Source organism: Cryptomeria japonica, chromosome 9 (genome assembly GCF_030272615.1).
Source record: "Cryptomeria japonica chromosome 9, Sugi_1.0, whole genome shotgun sequence".
In the NCBI taxonomy this organism is placed as follows: domain Eukaryota; kingdom Viridiplantae; phylum Streptophyta; class Pinopsida; order Cupressales; family Cupressaceae; genus Cryptomeria; species Cryptomeria japonica.
In genome coordinates, this window is record NC_081413.1 from 502598637 (window position 1) to 502618177 (window position 19541).

At 37.3% G+C, this 19541-nt stretch overlaps 1 protein-coding gene across 4 annotated transcripts in view; it reads right to left on the bottom strand.

Moving 5' to 3' along the window:
- LOC131039328 (MAP3K epsilon protein kinase 1) overlaps positions 1-19541 on the bottom strand; it is a 354450-nt gene that overhangs the window by 231096 nt on the left and 103813 nt on the right. For all 4 annotated transcript variants that reach the window (XM_057972039.2, XM_057972037.2, XM_057972038.2 and 1 more), the window contains 2 exons: positions 1098-1188; positions 815-898 (listed from right to left, as the gene is read on the bottom strand). In XM_057972039.2, coding sequence (XP_057828022.2) covers positions 815-898; positions 1098-1188 — 175 coding nt within the window. The remainder of the gene's footprint in view (positions 1-814; positions 899-1097; positions 1189-19541) is intronic.

A 19541-nucleotide genomic window follows, 5' to 3' on the forward strand; every position in this document is an offset into this window, starting at 1 on the left:
AAAAGATTCCTACACATTCGCAGTATTTCATACATTCGTAGATCATCTATATGTCTTAACTCTTAAAATGAAGAATAATATCTGTGTGGAGGAAGAAAAATAGATAAGCAAGGAGAAAAGGAAATCCTCTATTGGATGATATAACCCGGAATCATTTATAATTTCCAAAAGTACAAATCTGTGATAAGTTGGGAGCCACACGTGAATATGTAATTTCTTGAAAGGATGGGCATGTTGTAAGGCATCTGTGTTAAGGATTTTTATAGCAGTAGATTTGTCTGTGTCCATATTGAGAAAACTAGCATACAAAGTAGAAACCAAATTGCATGGTTCAAAACTAGTTTTTCTAGCATTTGAAAAACTCCTTAAATCTTATACACATGAGAATCTCATACCTAGATGCTCTGAAAAATTTGAGACTTCATTTCAACAAAAATATTATTTAAAATAAACAAGTACAACTTTTGATGACCATAGATTGTCATTCTTTCAATTTATTGCTAACAATTCAGTGCTACAAATATTGGAACTTGAAATGCATCTAGCACAGTTTACTGCTAATCAAGCTAGTAAATACACATTATCAACAACATCCCAGACACGCATTCACCATAAGTAAAAAATTATTTGGGCTTAGGAAAGAGAATGCTGAAAAATATCATCATCAGATGTTGCCATACATTTAGTTTACAGTACAACAAATCATCCAACCTTCTGCATATCTGAATTTAGAAACAACCTAACATAGTTTTCACATTTTTGTCTTGAATTTACTTCGGAATATTGTTTTCACATAAGAAAGAGACGGAATGACCTGTTTTGTTGTCAATATGTTTGCACCCTTGATATCTCTATGGATAACACCTTGCTCGTGAAGATATACCAATCCTTCTAACACCTGAAGAAATTATTAATAATCCAAATAGGCATAAAAACAATAGCATAAATCATAAATAAGAAATTCACAAGCACATAGGACAAAAAATCTCATTCACAATAAAGCAATGAATTTCTACACGGACACATAATTGCAAATAAGGGTAATTTTTAACATGGAATGGGCCAAAATTAAGCATAAATTTGTTGTCAACACAAACCTGTGAAATGTAGACTGCCACAAGAGATTCTGGAAAAGCTCCAAATTTATTGGGCTTGACCATGTTCGCAAGTGATCCACTTTCGACATACCTACAATGTAACCCACCATTGAAGCAAAGAGGATGTAAAGTAATTTCCCTAAAGATATAAATGGACAAATAACAATTCTCTGAACTATACACAAGATAGATAGCTAAACATGAAATCAATTATACCATAAAACCAAAAATTTAAAAGACAAAAACACAAACCAAACTTGACGCAAGGCAAGGACATTCATGACTCGTAATTAAAAAAATAACAAAAAAAATTTATAGAAGGATATGTTTAGGTTAAATATAATATTTTCATGTTTACCTAAAACCTAATTTTGGCTTCTTTACTTAATTGGTTATTGATTCAGTGCATTGGTACTAATGCTCAATGGTACCTAGCATTTTTTTTTTCTGTAATCTAAATTCATATCCCAAACCAGGAGATAAATCATGATAGATACTCATATATAACAAACAATTTTTCAAAGCTATTCAACTAACTTTTGATTTATGCTAATCTGCAAGAATACCAATACATTAGAAATTCACATTATTCTTAAACCAAATTCAAATCTCTATTTGTTCATAGAATGCATAACCAATATCAATCAATTTCATATAAGGTGACATTATCAATTGGAACAATATTTTATCCACTAGGCTCTCAAAATGAATATAGCTATCCCACCCTTGTCTATATAGATTTTGAGTAGAATAATTAAAGTAGTGTTAGAAGACCCGGACTCACCTCAGACTCGACAAGCTGATTTTGGACTCGAACTTGCACTTGGCACCCAAACTTGGCAAAAACTCGGCGAAGACTAAACAAATTGAAAAACCCAAGAAATTCAGAGATTTTTAAGGATTTAAAACTTGTCTCGTGCACCCTCGGTCAGACTCTAAGACTCTGTTGAGACTCTACTACCCTTGGTTAGACTTGAAGAGTCTGTTGAGACTCTGCTAACCTCGGTCAAACTTGGTGAGTCCTAGTCTCAAGGCTCATAGACTCTACAAGATTGCCTCGCCTCGGGAATCGGCAAGACTCGGCGAATCTAGCAAATTCTTCTAACTATGAATTAAGCAACCAAATATTCTAGTTAAATCTTATTCTATCTACCTACTCACAAAGTCGATGACATTAAGGGTGCTACCATTTGTGATATTAGCAAGTAAATAAAACCCTCTAGAGGAAAAATAATTATTGTCCTATGCAATATTCCAAATAAAAAGTGATGTGGTCCTAATCATACTACTTTAAGGAACTTGGAAGAAACACGACCAATAGGTTCAACTACTATTAAGGTGGTTAATTCCTCCATTAAATGATATTGCCCTACCACTAATTCTTATCTTATAAACACTATTGATGTGTTTTTTATGCACATGCAAACACAAAATAAAATACCCAAACGTATCATATCCTCTCTTGAACAAAATCTCTCAAATGGTGAAGATTCGTATAGGGATCACTTGAGACAACTCCAAGGTTCCTAATGTCGGGTCTCGATGTGTGGAGAAGCACAGTTGGTTGATGTGATCGTTGTTCCTCCAAGGGGACTTACGTTGAATAATTGAATGCTTGAATTGTTGGAACTTTGATTCTATCTACTTGCGTGGAGAATAAAAAAGGACAAAAGACATAGGGTTTAATAAGTCTAAGAATATAAGAACGATGCACAATCTTTGGTGAAACTTGACTAAGCCTTGATTTGACATGCAAAGCAACAACTCCACAAAACTTAGTGCAATCTTCTAAGGACATTAGATGATTTTCAAATCATTATCAAGCATAGACACCATTAATTGAATGCATATCAATGATTGAATAAGAATTGAATTTAAGCTTATTCAAGTATTCTAGTTGACCACACAAGGCGAATTTGCAATCAACAAACTGCTAGTGGTATGGATTAGGAGTTTCACCATGAATCATGCACAACGCTTTATCATTCAACTAGTCAACATGAAAGCAAATGAATTGAGAAGCAAAGACCATGCAACTTGTTGAAATGACATATTAATTCAACATAGCTTCAATGAAATCAAATGCTCTTTACAACAAGATTATAGCAACAATCCTTGCCTTCTCCTAATCTAACTTCTATTCTAATGATCTAACTATTTAACACCTATCAACTATTCACTATCCACTCTATTCTTATCCCCCTTTACAAATGAGAGATTTGAGCCTTTTATAGTGCTCTAAATGCATTTCGATGGCTCAGATTGATTCCCAATCAATGGCCAAGATTACATGATGGAAAACCCTGATTAGGGTTTGTTACAACAAACTCCTCTGACCAATGAGAAAATTACACTCAGGTTCAATATTGAAAGTGAACCAAAAGAAAATGAGGGTAGGTAACTCAAAGTTTGTGCCTCTGTAAGATGAGTCAAGTGCATTGCATCTGGACATGCTGATGTGGAACTCCTCTGATTGGTTGAGTGATGACTAGGATGCCATCTCAGTTCGTACTTGTAAAATTGATTCATCATCATGAAGGAATGTTGAGAAAAATCTCTTGATACTTAACATTATCCACTTTCCTCAATGTGATGACGATGAGAAGCATCGTTATGATCTAACAAACTTTGATTAATTCTTCTGAAACTTTCTATTTCCTTGACATGTTTGATGTAGACTATGTGATGACCTTGATTGATCCTCCTTTGTTCATGATACACTTGATGAATGGTGCACCCGGTGTACTCTCTTTGATTCTTGGATTCTCGAAGAGAGTTCAAGATTGTAAAACTTTCCTTCATCATTATGTAAGTTATCTTTCTTTCATGCTCCAAGGTCTTGACTTTGATCTCTGCTTTGCATGACTCTAGCTTGATCTTGATGTTGACTTGTCCTTGATTCCTCATTTAATCGCTTACAAAAAAAACAAAAGTGTTTCAAATAAATAGAATATATACTAATTTCACTTACCTTCCACTTTTAAATGTCTAATTTTGTGCTTGCTATAGGTATGATGCAATGTGAATTCTCACACAATTCTGCCTCGTCTGCCCTAAAATTGGACTACAAATACTTCTAAGTCGTTTTTAAAATCTCTCTTAAAAATCGCCTTCTTTGAAAAGGAATTGATCAATGAAATGATCAACAAAATCGCTGATCTCTTATGTCTAAATCGCTGGAGTGAAGATGGAAATTGTCCTTTAAAATTGCTTTGTAGTTTGCTGGTCTCTTGAATTTGCAGATCGAATTTGTTAATTGCCTTGAATGATGTTTTTAAAATGAAACAGAATGCCCTCTTATATAGGCGTTGAGGGTTTAGAGTCACCACCTTTCATTTCAACTCCCCCATAGCCCGACTTGCTTTTATCAAACAAAACCTTTTATTTTCCCTATTTGGGTGCCAATTCTCATGCTGGCCAACTTGTCTTTTGGGCTTTCCTGGTCGGATTTTTGAGCTACCTTTGCATCATTTGGTCTTATCGGCCAATTGAGGCACCTTTGCAACTTTGGATTGAGGGCGACTTTTGGAGGCACCTTTGCAAGTCATCCACTTGGGCAGATTTTTGAAGTACCTTTGCAATATGCATACCTAGGCGGATTTTTTAAGGACCTTTGCAACTTGTGGTGTAGGCGGCTTTTGAAGGGACCTTTGCAACTTGTTATCATGGTGAGTTTTGGAGGCAACTTTGCAAGATGTGTTTGAAGGCGGCATTTGAAGACACCTTTGCAAGTCATCATCATAGTGGATTTTCAAGAGACCTTTGAAAGTCATCCACTTGGGCGGATTTTTAAGGGACCTTTGCAAGGTTTGGTCTAGGCAACTTTTCAAGACACCTTTGCAACTTTTGACCTTTGCAATTGAAGACCTTTGCAATATTTGACCTTTGCAATTCTCTTTCATTCGTAGCATCTTGACTTCATCAAAGCTTCATTTGTACAAACCTGAAATTGTTAAGCTTACATTTATCAAAATCGATCTTTTGAGTAAACTCATGCCTTTGTCAAGTTTCACATCAAAACCCTAGCTCATGCCATCTCTAACTTGCAAATTGACAACCTTTTTGGATCTTGACAATCTTAGCAACTTTGCGAGTTTGACACAACCACATCCTTAAACTCATCTCCTCTCATAAGCAAGGGTGAGCAGCTACTAAACTTGCCAAGCTAAACACTAAGCAAAGTGAGAAAAGTGGGGGTCCCCATTTGCAATGGGGCAATGTGTGAAAATGCCACAACAATCCCAACCTCAAAAGAATGTACAGCAATCCCCTAAAATAACCAGGTCTAATAAATATTTAAAATAACATGAATGACTATCAATCATAGATCCTTAGAATGAAACCCACATTATTAATGTATATTGAGTTAATAACTCATTTGATTCTGATGAATATCCTATTAGCTTTATTATTTCAAAGAAGATCTAAATAAGATTTGAAACCCAACTTACCTATAACCATTCTAAATATTAAATTTAAATCCTAAATTTTGAATGCCTAGTCTCATAAGTGACAATAATTAAGCGTATATTAATCATTTATTATTCTCAAGTAATGTTTTCCTAAGACCAGGTTATATAAATTTCGTGGTTATTAAAATATCTTCACCAAGTCCATTTACAATTTCAGTTGGATATATCTCGTAATAAGATGAGGATTGGTCTCTTAAGAAATATTCTTATGTTCAAGAATTGAGGCCTATATTAATAGAAAGTAAATACCATTTTTAGATCAACCTATGTTTGCAATAATGATTCACAAGATAAATCTATTCCTCAAAACAAACTACAAAGAAAAGGATGACTCAATATGGAAGGAAGTCGGGTGATTTTTCTAATATTTGAACTATTTCTATTTGGGTGCGAGGTTTTTAAGAGAAAGGTGAATAATATTTTATTTAAGATGCCAAGCTATTTCCCTTAATAGAATCTATACTTAACAATGACTATTTTTGCTAACAAAGCTCAAACTATAAAAAGCAAACTACAAAGCAATAAATCATACATATAAATTTAACAATATTATGAGAGACATAAAATGCTAGAACAATTTCATCAATAGTAGATTTACATGTCTATGTGGTAAGGATGTCATTATATTAAGGAATTGAACATGTACACAAAACCTAACCATTTATATCTATGAAGATAAAATTTGCATTAACTAATAATGCCAGTACAAGAATAGAATAGTTCATTAATACCACCAATAGTTAATGAGTAGTATTGTGCATTATCTTGCTTACCAAATTCATCATATAATGATACTATGACTGATTGTAGCACGACATGTTACTATTAGATAAATATTAGAAAGAGATCGTGTGTAAGTTAGACAAGGTAACCATTATTAACTGAAAGAAATAATGATTCATTTAAGAACTAATTTATGAGATTCTCAACTAAATATGTGTGTGTGTGTGTGTCTGTGTGTATATATAATTTCCAAGGTCAATATTAGTATGAACCACACGGCCATTAGTATTCTTTTCCCTAAAAATATGCCTTTGTGTCAACCATTGAAAATGTCAATTGAACTATAATAATTTATGCTATAGTATGAGGTTGTATTCAGTTGAAGCTAGGTATAGAAAGCTTAATTCTTCATTAATGTGCAATATGTTGCATGTTCCATGTTTAGAATACGTAAGGTTTCATGTTTTGCATGTTTAGACATGGCTCTGGTAGTAGTAAAGGCCTATTTAAATATAAAATCTAGTGTGGCATATGATAAGTTGCTTTTGAATTTTCTTACGAGCCTAAACCTTTAATTTTATAGAATGTTAAGAGTATTCCATTCCCTAGGAAACACTACAGAAAGTGTGATAGTTCTCCATGTCATAGACCTAGAAAAATTGTGACAACTCAAGCATTTGGGACCCACAAGGCCCACTTAATCTTCTCTCTTCAGAAAAAGGTAATAATCTGTCCAAATCTGCCTCTCTAGTCCTTTTCCTTGCCACCTAGCACCCACTTTGACAACTAAATTCCTTTGGGCTGCTCACTTGCTCAAAGGGTCCCACATGCCTCACTATTTTCCCCTCCAAAAATCCATTTGTTGGTGCCCAAATTAGTAGTGCAGAATTCATTTGGTCCAAGACCTCTTTGCGCATTTGGCCTCATTATGCCTATTACATATAACTAATTTGAAAAACTTTGAATGGGTCCCTTGGTCAAATTTGCATATATGTGATTCTTGATCATCCTCCATGTCCCTATTAGTTGCTAGAAGTTGTAAATATACCAAAATTTTCGAAGTCTAGGAGTGTTTTGGGCATTCTCTATTGTCTTTGCAGAATTGTGAAGTTTCTATGTTGGTGATCTAAGTTGTAGTTCCCAAATTCCTAAAGGCTAGATAGTTTACGATGTGCCAGCAGCATCAAACTTGGGAATAATATCACAAAACCTATATTCAGATAGGGCAACTAAGGACCAATTATTGAGGTGGGTACGATCCCCTTTACTTTTGGATATGCAACACCAACAGAGGTCGGCATCAAACCTGGGAATAATATCACGAAACCTATATTCAGATAGGGCAACTAGGGACAAATTATTGAGGTGGGTAGGATCCCCTTCACTTTTAGATGTGCAAGACCAACAGAGGTATCTCTAAGGTGCTGAGCTATATGATACCTTGCTGTAAACCATACCCACTGCACAGTGTACCCCTATTTTGGTTGTCACAATGCACCTATGTGGTCGTTTAGAAATCAAAGCTATGCACCTTTATATTGCAGATAAAGGCTTACTAGTTAGAGTGTTCAAAATATGGATGGACAGCCCTTACTGTTGTTATGCACTCATACATGGAAGCTGGAATAAACAAATACATAACAACTAAAAATAGTTGATTATAATTTGATATATTTTAATTGTTGGCATGATGAGAAGTGGAGTCAAAAGAAAATCAGTACCAATCCTAGTAGGGAAATAGAATCATGGATTCATTCAAAACATGTAATGATTTCAATCATGTTGTCATGCCTTGAAGAAGGTTTTGTTGAAGACTCCACCTTTTAAAATACATTAGTAATTATGTTCTACACATACATTCGAATAAATAAAAAATTTGCAAAATATTAAATGAGTCTGCTTAGCAATTCATGGACAGACCTGAACATTTTCTTAATTATTGTGAAAAGATACTATACAAAAGATTTATAAAGTTTCTACAACCTTCTAGCTACCCAACTGATCACATATACTACCAAAAATGAACACGATGCCAATGGGGATGCTAACTCAAGGTCACTTTCATACTTTAAAATCATTTCTCAAATATTAAAAACAGCTCATTACAAGTTTGGGATGTACCCAAATCATCAAACTATAGAAAAATGCCTAATCCCTTTGCAGGAGATAAAACCCCGAGTCCCTAGAAGTTTATTCCTCTTAGTTCTCCTCCAAAATAGTTTTCCCATCCCCTCAATAAAGAAAATCAAGATCTCTATATCCCACTATGGGTCATGCCAAAGTAGGAAACATGTGCACTTCCAATAATTAATAAAGTCCATGAAAGGCAGCAGTAAGTGGAAAGAGCACGCTAAACCTTGGCATGAAATCTTAGGCATTTTGTTGCCTACTCAAAGTTGGGTTTGTAGAGGAAATTGGATCCCTAGAGCATGCAAACTTCCCAAAATCATCTGAGTCACATGTTGGACAAGTGTAGGGCCATGGTAGCTTGCCATTGAGCAGTTGAGATCCATCCTAGAAAAAGAATGGAAATCAAAACTCAGCAAACAACATTTATGCAACATGGCCACCCATCATAGAAAGGAATCAAATCTTCACTAGAATCTTGGCTCTAGAGTTAAACAACGTTTTTCATGCATGCAAGGGCACTCTAGAGGAATAATGGCAACATCCAAGGGGTTGTGGTAGGTAAAAATGTGTCCCAAGGGTTTCTAATTCAAAATAGGGTTTTGATGAGAAAACAAGGTAAGTTGGTACCCAATGGGAATCAAGGATTAAGGAAAATCAGGAACTTACGAATGAATGGATGGGAGTCAAGAATGGAGAGGGAGATGGAACCTACATTTTGGAAAGGATAATAGATCCATGCAAGTCTCTAGGGTCCAAAAGAAATGAAGAAAGGAAGAGGCCAAACCAGAAGAAGAAGTTGAACCATTGGAGGAAGAGGTTGGAAAGCAAGGATCGAGACAGACTGGGCACTTGCATCCTCGATGCCATGGTCTGAAATTCCTCCTCCACAATCCAAGGCTCAATGAAAAGAAATTAAGATGAAACATGATGAATATTGAGGTTCAACATAGGAGGGAAAAGAGGACTCGGAACATAGCTCTAAGAACTTGGTTCCTTTCGAGGTTCTCAGACCAAAGAGAATAGATGAAACAATGATCCTGAAGGGAAAGGAAAATGTTATGCCAAAATGAGGAGGGACCTAGCACATGGAGCTTTGGGTGTTGAGGTCTAAGGTTCCCTTACAGGCATAAGGCCTACTGAGAATCTTGCAGGACTAAGAAAAGAGAGGCACAATGAGTGAGAATCAAGCAATGCCCCAAAAATGGAACTTGGATCCTTAAGTTCCAAGTCCATTGTTTGCCCCAGGATCCACAACTTCTAAATTAAAAAGGAAGCAATGGAGGGCAAGGGTTGGGGTTCCAAGGGAAACAAGAACACCTAGACCTAATGCATATGTCTTGATTCCCTACATGAACCCATAACTTGGGAAGCACAAAAGAAATGCATAGAAAAATGGACACCTGGGAGATTTCGCATGACTAATTGCAACCACAACAAGGGGACCCCACTTAGGATTTCCCAGATCAGTTACCAATGGTGAGTGAGATAGGGTCAAATGCACACCATAGGAGTAGAACAAAGAGAAAAGTAAACACATTGAAATTGGGTGTGAACAATGCAGAAAATTGAACTTATTATGGTCATCCAGTGTTCAATTCCAACCTCCATTACCACAAAGAGTTTTCACAAACTCGATTGGGTTCTTCAATCCTTCACTTCTTATGTTCTTCTCTTTTGCAAGATTTTGATAGATGAATAGAGTTATGTCTCCCCATAACCACTTGTCGAATTTTGCATTGTATCCCCGCATTTCCTATTCCCTTGCTTTCAATCCCATTTCCCTACATTGTGAATTTGTGGAGTTCCAACGGATATCTAGATTTCCCTTTCCTATCCCAATGCCTTGACCTCCCTTCCATTCACGCATTCTCACTAATATCTTGTTTCCTCTCCATTATGGACTTCTTGAGTCCATCCAGACTTCTTTCTTCTCCTCTCCATTTCCTCCATCCCACCTCCAATTCTGCATTTGAACTACGCACATCCAATCCTTCCACATTTTCTTGCATTCCTCTAAATCTTTCCATGTGAACTTTCATGGTGGATTTGGAATCATCCCTTTTCCACTTTGTCTTGTTCTAATGTCCACCTCCACATTGATTTCCCAAAAAAAATTTCAATGTCTTTTGCCTTTAATTTATTCTTGTGCAAAGTTCAAGATAACCTCTGTACATTCAATTTCCAACCCAAATATCTCCTTTCCATTTCTATCTTTGCATCCTTTTCCTACATTTTCCCATATCGATTCCTCTATTCATTCCACTCCTTTTGCGTACTTTTGATGGATTTCCAAACTTCCATTGTCATGTCTAAATTGATGTCCTTTCTAGCACTAAAATCCCACATTCTCCATTTTCACCTACCAACCTAAATTAAACTTCCACATTTCTTCCTATTCACCTCAACTACTCCCTTGAACTTCCAAAATGATTTACCTAATTGAAAATCTAAGTCCATCCCAATGGTGTAAACGTTCTTGCAAAATCAACAATGGATAATCAAGGCAACCATGGTACCATGAATGTGTTGGTTGTAATTTTAGTGCCAATTATCTTCACACTAGTTCCAAAATGCTTATTCAATGGATTCCACAAGATTTCAGCTTGGTTCACATACCACATTAATGATATCTTGATTCCTCTATTAGTGTGCGTAAGGATTTTGGGAACCAGCACTTTTAACTATTGCAAATGTAGGCCCCTTTAAAGCACAAGACTAGAAGCACTACCGACCTATACCCACCTTCACCTTATACTAGAACAAGTGGCAATCCTTCTCAAGGAAAAGATATAACCATACATATTGCATTGACCAATATAAGTGACACACAACATGGTCTACCAACAACAATGGCTAGCAGGAAAAAAGAAACAAATCTTTTGCAAACATGTGTCATTCTCTTAATGTCTTACATTCAAGAGTAGAGAAACAACCAACAAATTCTCCAAAACTACCTGGGACTCCAATATGAGTGCCTCAATTTGTTGAGGCAAAAATTTATTAATCTTTAAAGTAGAAAAGAAGCAATAAAAAAATCCTAACTAGAAAAACAAGGGAGGCAACTAGCTGATATAAATCAGCAAAAAAGGATGTTAGATTGTTGTTTTCTTTCCAATCACTACAATGGATCCCATTAAGAAAACCTTTCAAATGTGAGGCTAGAATGCTAATAAAAGTGTAAAAACCCTGCTGGTTCTAACTCTCCTGTGATGCTATTACTGAATTGTTTTTGTGTTTTCAAGGTTTTTGAATAATTTTAAATAAAAAATAACAAGTGTACCAGGCAAGAATTGCGCATAAAACTAAATAGACAACTAGAATAGAGCAACTGCAACTATATTATGAATCAAATAACTGTTGCAAGTAAAGCCAATACATAAAACATACCCGGAGGTCCTCAACTTATTTAAATTAACTGACCAAACAAGGAGTACAAGTCCAGATTATTATTTCTCCAAGACAGAAAGGTGATGAAATAGCCTAAATAGGCTAGTTATTCAAGATAGAGCAATCCAAATGCAAAGAGGGAACGCGTTTCAGTCCTCCAGAATTACACGCCCTTTCTAGGACCCACATGCCAAGTTGGAAATTGTACAACTAGCAAGAGAAGAAGTACGGTTGGCTTATTGAAATAAAAATGTTGCAAATTGGGGCGTCTAAACCTGAATGCCCTTTCCTTATTGAAAAATCTACAAATAACTAAAGAAAATAACCTCAAATGAAGCACAGTAAGACTCTTGAATGAAGCTCTCTCAGTTGCAATAATTCAACTGATCTTTCATAGCCTCAAAATCACAGATCCATGAAGAATTATCGTTCTCCAATGGCAAAACCTCTGAAACCCTTGTCAAAGAATTCCACAGAGAAAAAAACCAAGCCATGTCAAATAATCAATAATTATTGAGGTTGAATTGCTTTTTCCTCTTATAACCCCAAATGGCATGAATTCCAAGAAGGTATGCCCAATTACCATTTTAAATACATTAAATGTATATAAATTACTTTATATAATTCTAAAATGATTTTAGGCATCCTTTTTCACTTAAGTGATTTAAAAATCACTTTATAATATTTAAGTGGCTTTTTAATTATTATAAAGTCACTTGATGACTTTATAATATCCCTTGAAGTTAATTAAATAACTTAACCACTAAAATATTAATATCGCCTCAATATTCAGTCTTTTGACGTGTCGTCTGAAGCTGGGGTCAACACTATATAACCCCCATGTGTCCAAGTGCCCTGACTAAAGATAGCACTACTACCAAATTGACTTACTATAGTCCCTCAACTAAGCCCACCCACTGCCTACAAAGTCCCTGGAACTGAACCCAAGACTGAACTAAAGAAGTGGAACTGCCACTGAGACTCTCTATCCAAACATGTTAGCCTACAAGAGTCCAAATAATAGGCTAACCCATCGATAACTGACACTGACTAGAGTGGGGACATTACAGTGTGCCCTCGCTGAATTTGCTTGTCCTCAAGCAAACTTAATGCTGGATGTTGTAAAATGCTCTCACTCTCCCAAGTAGCATCCTCTATCAACAGATCTCTCCACTTGACCAAAATTTCTGTAATGTCACTACTAGTTAGAGATCATTAACCTGCAAAACAGATTGTTAGAACACAACAAACGTATATATATACATATATAAGTAATCCAAATTACAACCTAACTTCAATGCTCAATTAACATAATCATAATTTTTATCTAATAAAAAGGATACGAATGGCATACGAAGGTATGCCCTTAGGTGGCTGTGAAGCTCGCCTTCTTGGAACCCCTTAGTTCCAAGCTCTCCAAGAAATCGAAGGTGAATTCAAATCCTGTCTTGGGTGTAACCTTTTACACCCAAGCCCTCCAAGGAAGACCCTTGCCTTTCCTTGCCATGGGTGATGCCTTCATCATCCAAGTCCTCAGAAGGGATCGGTCCGACCTTTGAGTCCTGTCTTGAGTATAACCTTTTACACCCAAGCCAGCCAAGGAAGACCCTTGCCTTTCCTTGTCCTGGACGATGCCTTCATCATCCAAGTCCTCAAAGGGGATGGACTCGATCCTTCCTTTCTTGGTTGGGTTTGAATCAACCAAGCCTTGTATTTGCATAATATTTTTAGTTCATAAATATTCCTTTATGTTAACATGAACTCCTAATATATCATTTAATTAACTTATATATATGTATCAACATGACATTTTCATCCTTCACATTTGTAATATGTTTCTTAAAATACCTCGTATTCCTAAATTCCTTTTGATATGCAACTTATGTATATGACATTTACAAGATTACTTTTCCCTATGTTATGACTAGTGAATGCTATACCTTACAATGTGTATAAGTTCTCACTAAACAATTATGAACATGACCTATTAATGGACTTACCCATTACCCCTTGTTTATTAATTAATACTAATTAATATTAATGGACATCTACCCTTAATCCTAATTATTAATATTAGTAATAAAGGAAACCCTATATATTATACCTTAACTTCATATAGGACAGGGTCCTTACCTTGCTGTCCGCTGAACTCCCTCTTTTCTTTTCCTCCTGATCGCTGCCTCCCTTTCTACCGTGCTACTCCCCTTTATATCCCATGAGGGGTTGTGTTCCCCCACGGGCCCCTTCTGCATGAAGAGGTGCGGAGGTAACCATAGCTTAGGCTGCGGTTACCTACGCATCACTTCATGCGGAGGTAGCCCCAGCCCGTTGGGAATGCTTCGTGTTAAGTTAGTATTTAATATAAAATGTAATTGTTATTCACATCTCACATAATATAATATTACTATTAATTATTTAATATATTTTCCATGTAATATATCATTTCTGTTTAATGTATTAAATATGAAGTGCATTTCATGTATCTTTTCAATATATTAAATATTATATTTCAAAAGTATAATTTCCCCCTTTTGTTAAATATATACATTTCTTTAATTATATAATATATGATATATCAAGAGTATATTTAAATACTTTGTCCATATTAATTTTAAATAACATTCCCTTTTTTAAATATATGTTTTGATCAATTCCTTTACAATAGCCTTTAACCCCACAAGTGTTTTTACATTTGGTGATACCGTAGGGGTTATCACAATTTCCTTGATGACCTACCTCTGAAGATGACGCTCTCTAGTCTCTATGACGGCCTCAAGTGTACTGATATCAACTTCCTTTCATCATCCAAGGGTGGTAGGTCTGAAAGAGCTATATGTTGTCCCAATGCCTTCTTGAGGCGAGATACATGGAACACATTATGAGCCTTACTATTTGCCGGTAAATCTAACTCATAAGCCACCTCGCCAACTTGCCTGATAATCCTAAATGGCCCATAATAACGTGGCTTGAGTTTCTTCGAGCCTTTCTTCCTAAGAGAGGACAATCTATAAGGTTGCAACATCAAATACACCATATCCCTGATCTCAAAAGATCGCTCAACCCTCCTCTGATCAGCATATTGCTTTTGCTGATTCTGAGCCTTCTGAATGTTCTCATGAAGAGCTCTCATGATATCTTGGTCCTCCTATAACAAGGCCCCAGCACTCGATACTCTGCAATCTCTCAGCAATAAATCTAGAAAACTAGGAGCATAATAGCCATACAAAGCTCTGAGTGGTGTCATCTGGATAGTCATGTGGTGAGTGGAATTGTAGCAATACTCACAAAGATGCAACCACTTCACCCCAAGCGTTTTGTTGCCTAGAAATGTAGTTCTGCAGGTATCCCTCCACCCATTTATTGACAATCTCACTGTGCCCATCAATCTAAGGGTGGCAGCTAGTACTCGGAGTGAGCTTTGTCCCACATGGTCTGAATAACTCCTGCCAGAAGTTACCCATGAACCTACTGTCTCTATCACTGACAATACTCCGAGGTAGACCATGCAATCTGAATACCTCACGAAAGAAAAGATTTGCTACCTGTGTAGCTGAATAAGTAGTCGTGATCAGGAAGAAATGTGCATACTTAGTCAACCGATCAACTACCACATAAATGTTGTCTCTCCCTTGAGCTTTCGGCAAGCCCATAATAAAGTCCATAGACACACATTCCCACTTCCTCTCAAGAATAGGAAGTGGCTAAAGCAACCCAACAGGGTAAGTGTGCTCTTTCTTGTTCTGCTGACAAACAAAGCACTCCCTGACATACTGAAGGACATCAAATTTGAGACCCTTCCAAGTGAATCTCTCTCGTACCTGCTTATAGGTCTTAAAGTACCCGGGATGACCAGCCATAAGTGAATTGTGTAAAGATCTCAACACCTTCTTCTTCATATCTAAACCTGAGACTAAGAATATTCACTCTTTGTAAATGATGAGATCATTCACAAGAGAGTACTTGTTGTCCTGTACTATCCCATCAATAATGCCAGAAGCCCACGGATTCTTGTCATGCTGTGCTATTATCAATTGTTTCCAATCCTCAAAAACCTCTGCCATGGAGCTCAAATGGGGGCGGCGAGATGAGCTGTGAGCAACAATGTTTTGAGTCCCTTTGACATAGGAGATGTCAAAACCATAAGACTATAACTTGCTGACCCTCTTTTGTTGACGTTCAATTAGATCCTGCTGTCCAAGGAAATGCTTCAAGCTATTATGATCAGTTTTGACACAAAACTTGCTACCAACTAAATAATGCCTGAACTTGGCCATTGCATGCATGATGGCCAACATTTCCTTGTCATAAATGTTGTAGCTCCTCTCAGGACCCCTTAACTTCCTGCTCCCAAAAGCTATAGGATGACGCCCCTACATAATCACTGCACCAATACCCTCTCCACATGCATCACAATGAAGCTCAAAAGGTTTGGTGAAATCCGGTAAAGCTAAAACTAGACACGTAGTCTTCAACTGTTTGAACTTCTCGAAACTCCTGTGCCAGTGGTGTCCACACAAATGCTCCCTTCTTTGTCTAATCAGTAAGTGGTGCGGCATGCCGTGAGAAACCACTAACAAACCGACGGTAGAAGGCACATAAACCAACGAATCCCCTAAGCTGAGTCAAAGTCTTAGGAGTAGGCCAATCAATAATGGCATGAACCTTATCAGTGTCCATGCGAACTCCCTCTCTGCTGATTATGTGACCCAAATAAAGAAGCTTTGGCATGCCCAACGGACACTTGGACTCCTTGGCGTACAAGGACTCCCTGTCAAGTATGCCCAAAACAATATCCAGGTGAGCCAAGTGCTCCTCCCAAGATTTGTTGTAAACCAAAATGTCGTCAAAGAATACCAGAACAAATCTCCTCAACTGAGACTGAAAGATCCAGTTTATAGTGGACTGGAAAGTAGCTGGCGCATTGGTTAAGCCAAAGGGCATAACCAAAAACTCATAGTGTCTGCAATGACATATGAATGCTATCTTCTCAATATCCTTCTCTCTGACACTGATCTGGTGATATCCTGTCCTCAAGTCAATCTTAGAGAAATAGCAAGCTCTGTGAAGCTCATCTGTCAACTCATCAATGTGGGGGATGGGATACCTATTCTTTATTGTTCTTTTGTTCAGCATTCAATAATCTGTTGGTGTAAATAAATATTCATCATGGATATTATTACACTTTACTTAAGTTAACTTAGGATAATGCATCTCTTCGTAGTTTGGATATGAAACACTTAGGGAAGTGTGCACATAGGGATATAGCTTGTAGGAGAAATTCCACCTTTTGTGGTCTTATCTTGTTGTTACACTCCACATTCGGTGGGTCATCCACCTCTTGTGGAATATTATATTATTTCTCCTACCTACCCTTGTTTCTCATTGAGCCACATGTCATGATTGTGTGCTCGTATATCCATATGGCCTTGCCAATATAAGCAGGTCCATATTCATTGTATTGGTTAATCCAGTTGATCATTTGCATATTGATGATAATACAGTTTGTTCTTGTCATTCTTTTGTCTCTCTTTTATACTTTTCATTGTGCCCTTGATCTTGGCAAAATCTCACATTGTATCAGAGTAATTGGGGCTTCATTGATTTGTTTTGGCAGACATCTTGGAAGGCTTCTATTTTTGGATCTAAGGGACTGTGCTTTTTGGAGGCATCTTAGAGTGTTTTCGACCTCACCATTGCATCTGGGAGGCCATTTCCATAAAAATTGAGTATAAACTCGACCTATTTTGGCGAAAGTCAAATTTTGGGTGTTGGAGGAATTTTTTGCCCAATGTGGGCGGTACGGTACGGATTTCGAAAAAAAAAATTTAAAAAGTTTTTTTTCTGCAAAAAAAATTCTATTATTCTGGCAAAAAAAAATTCTTTTGAAAAAAAAAATTTTGAAAAGGGGAAAGGCATTTTTTTGAAGAAAAAAATTAAAAAATTAAAAAAAAAACTTTGGGGGTCCGAAGACCCCCTTGCCCTACCGTACTACAGGCTCTGTTGCAAGTCGTACCACGCACAAGTGTACCGCCCGTGCAGCAGCGCCCACTGTGCCCACCGCTGGTAGCTCCACCGGACCTGCCGTCCGCAGGCCCCTCCACTAGTAGTCCCAGCGGCCTCACCGCCCACCAACACCTCCGGCCACCGACATCAGTCAACGACCCCACCGCCTACCAGCACCTCCGACCGCCGGCAGCTTCCTCCCTGCCTGCCCCGATGCCTCCTGCCGTCGGCAGTCCTCCCACCGACCCTCCGACAGCAGCCACCTCAGCACAGAGCGTCGGGCCCTCCTCCGCTTGCCACGCAAGCAGCCAAGCCCACCGCCTGCCTGACACGTCAACAGCCCAGCCCGGTCACCTACCACGTCACCCACAGGCCCAATCAGTTGCCGCGTAGGTATTTTTTGCACAGTCAGCACCCAGTCAGCATTTTTTGAAAAAAATTAGACCCCTCTCGATTGAGCAGTTTATATTTTTGAGTCAACTTTCAAGGCTTATAACTTGCTCAATTTTGCTCCTTTTTGGGTGCAAATTTTTTTTATTTGGGCTAATTTTTCGTGTTCTTCGCATTGGTGCGGTTATTTTCTGATTTTGATGCACAGGTTTTTCGGAATTTTCGGATTCTTTCGGCTGTACCTGTCCAATCCTCAATTTTTCAACTTCAAAGGCTTCGTTTGAGCTCATACGAACTCCTTTTCAGGTGCCATTTTTTTTTAAAGTGCATATTTTTTCGTCTACTTTTATAATCTATGATCTGTTTTCAGAGATTTTGAGTGGATATTGTACTTTCAGATATTGGTCCTTTTTGGCCTACATGGTACTTGTAATTTGCTTGGATCTTAGTTTAGATCTCTTGCATTATTAGTTTGAGTCTCCTTTGGCCTTATTGAGGCAATTGTAAAGTTGAAATCAGAAGTCCACTTTGCCATTTTTTGCAAGTGGCCCATTGTACACGCACTAAGTATAAAGTGCCAAATCATCATTTTGGGGGGGGGTTCTTTGATTGAGTGAATTTGGGGGGGTGTCTTGTGTGATTGTGTCTCTCTTTCCTTGTGCTCTTTCATTTTTGTTGCAATGAGTCCTCATAAATTTCCACCTTTAACTCCACATAATTATGCATCATGGAAAATTAAAGTATTGAGCAAATTAATGGAAAAAGGTCTCACGCATTACATAGATGGAACAATAGCAGCACCCCCTGATCCTAAGGCTGATCCTAATGCTCAGTTAGAATGGCTCACTAAGAATTGCATGGCTCTTGGAACTTTGCGTAAGTATGTATCAGATGACCTCATTTTTCACATTGAGAAGTGTACTACAATCAAAGACACTTGGGATATGTATCATAAATTGTATGGTCAGGTTGATGAAATCAAAGGTTACAAGATTGACAATGAGCTCACCAACTTTGATCCCAAGAGTTTTGATACAATCCAAGATTATGTCACCAAAGCAAATGAGCTAAGAGAAAAGCTTAAGGATTGTGGAATTGACAAAAAGGATGCTCAGTTGATATTCAACTTGTTGGACAAGCTTGCACCAGAATATGCAACATTTGTGTCTAGCTTCCAAACTCATCGTTTGATAGTGGGGAGTTCCTACATTATGCCTTCATTTGATGCTTTCACAGAAATGTTGATATTGGAACAATCTAAGTTGTTGAACATGGGGCTTCTCAAGTCTTCAAAGTCCAAGGCTTTGGTGGCTAATCAAGGGAGTCAAGGGAGTCAAGG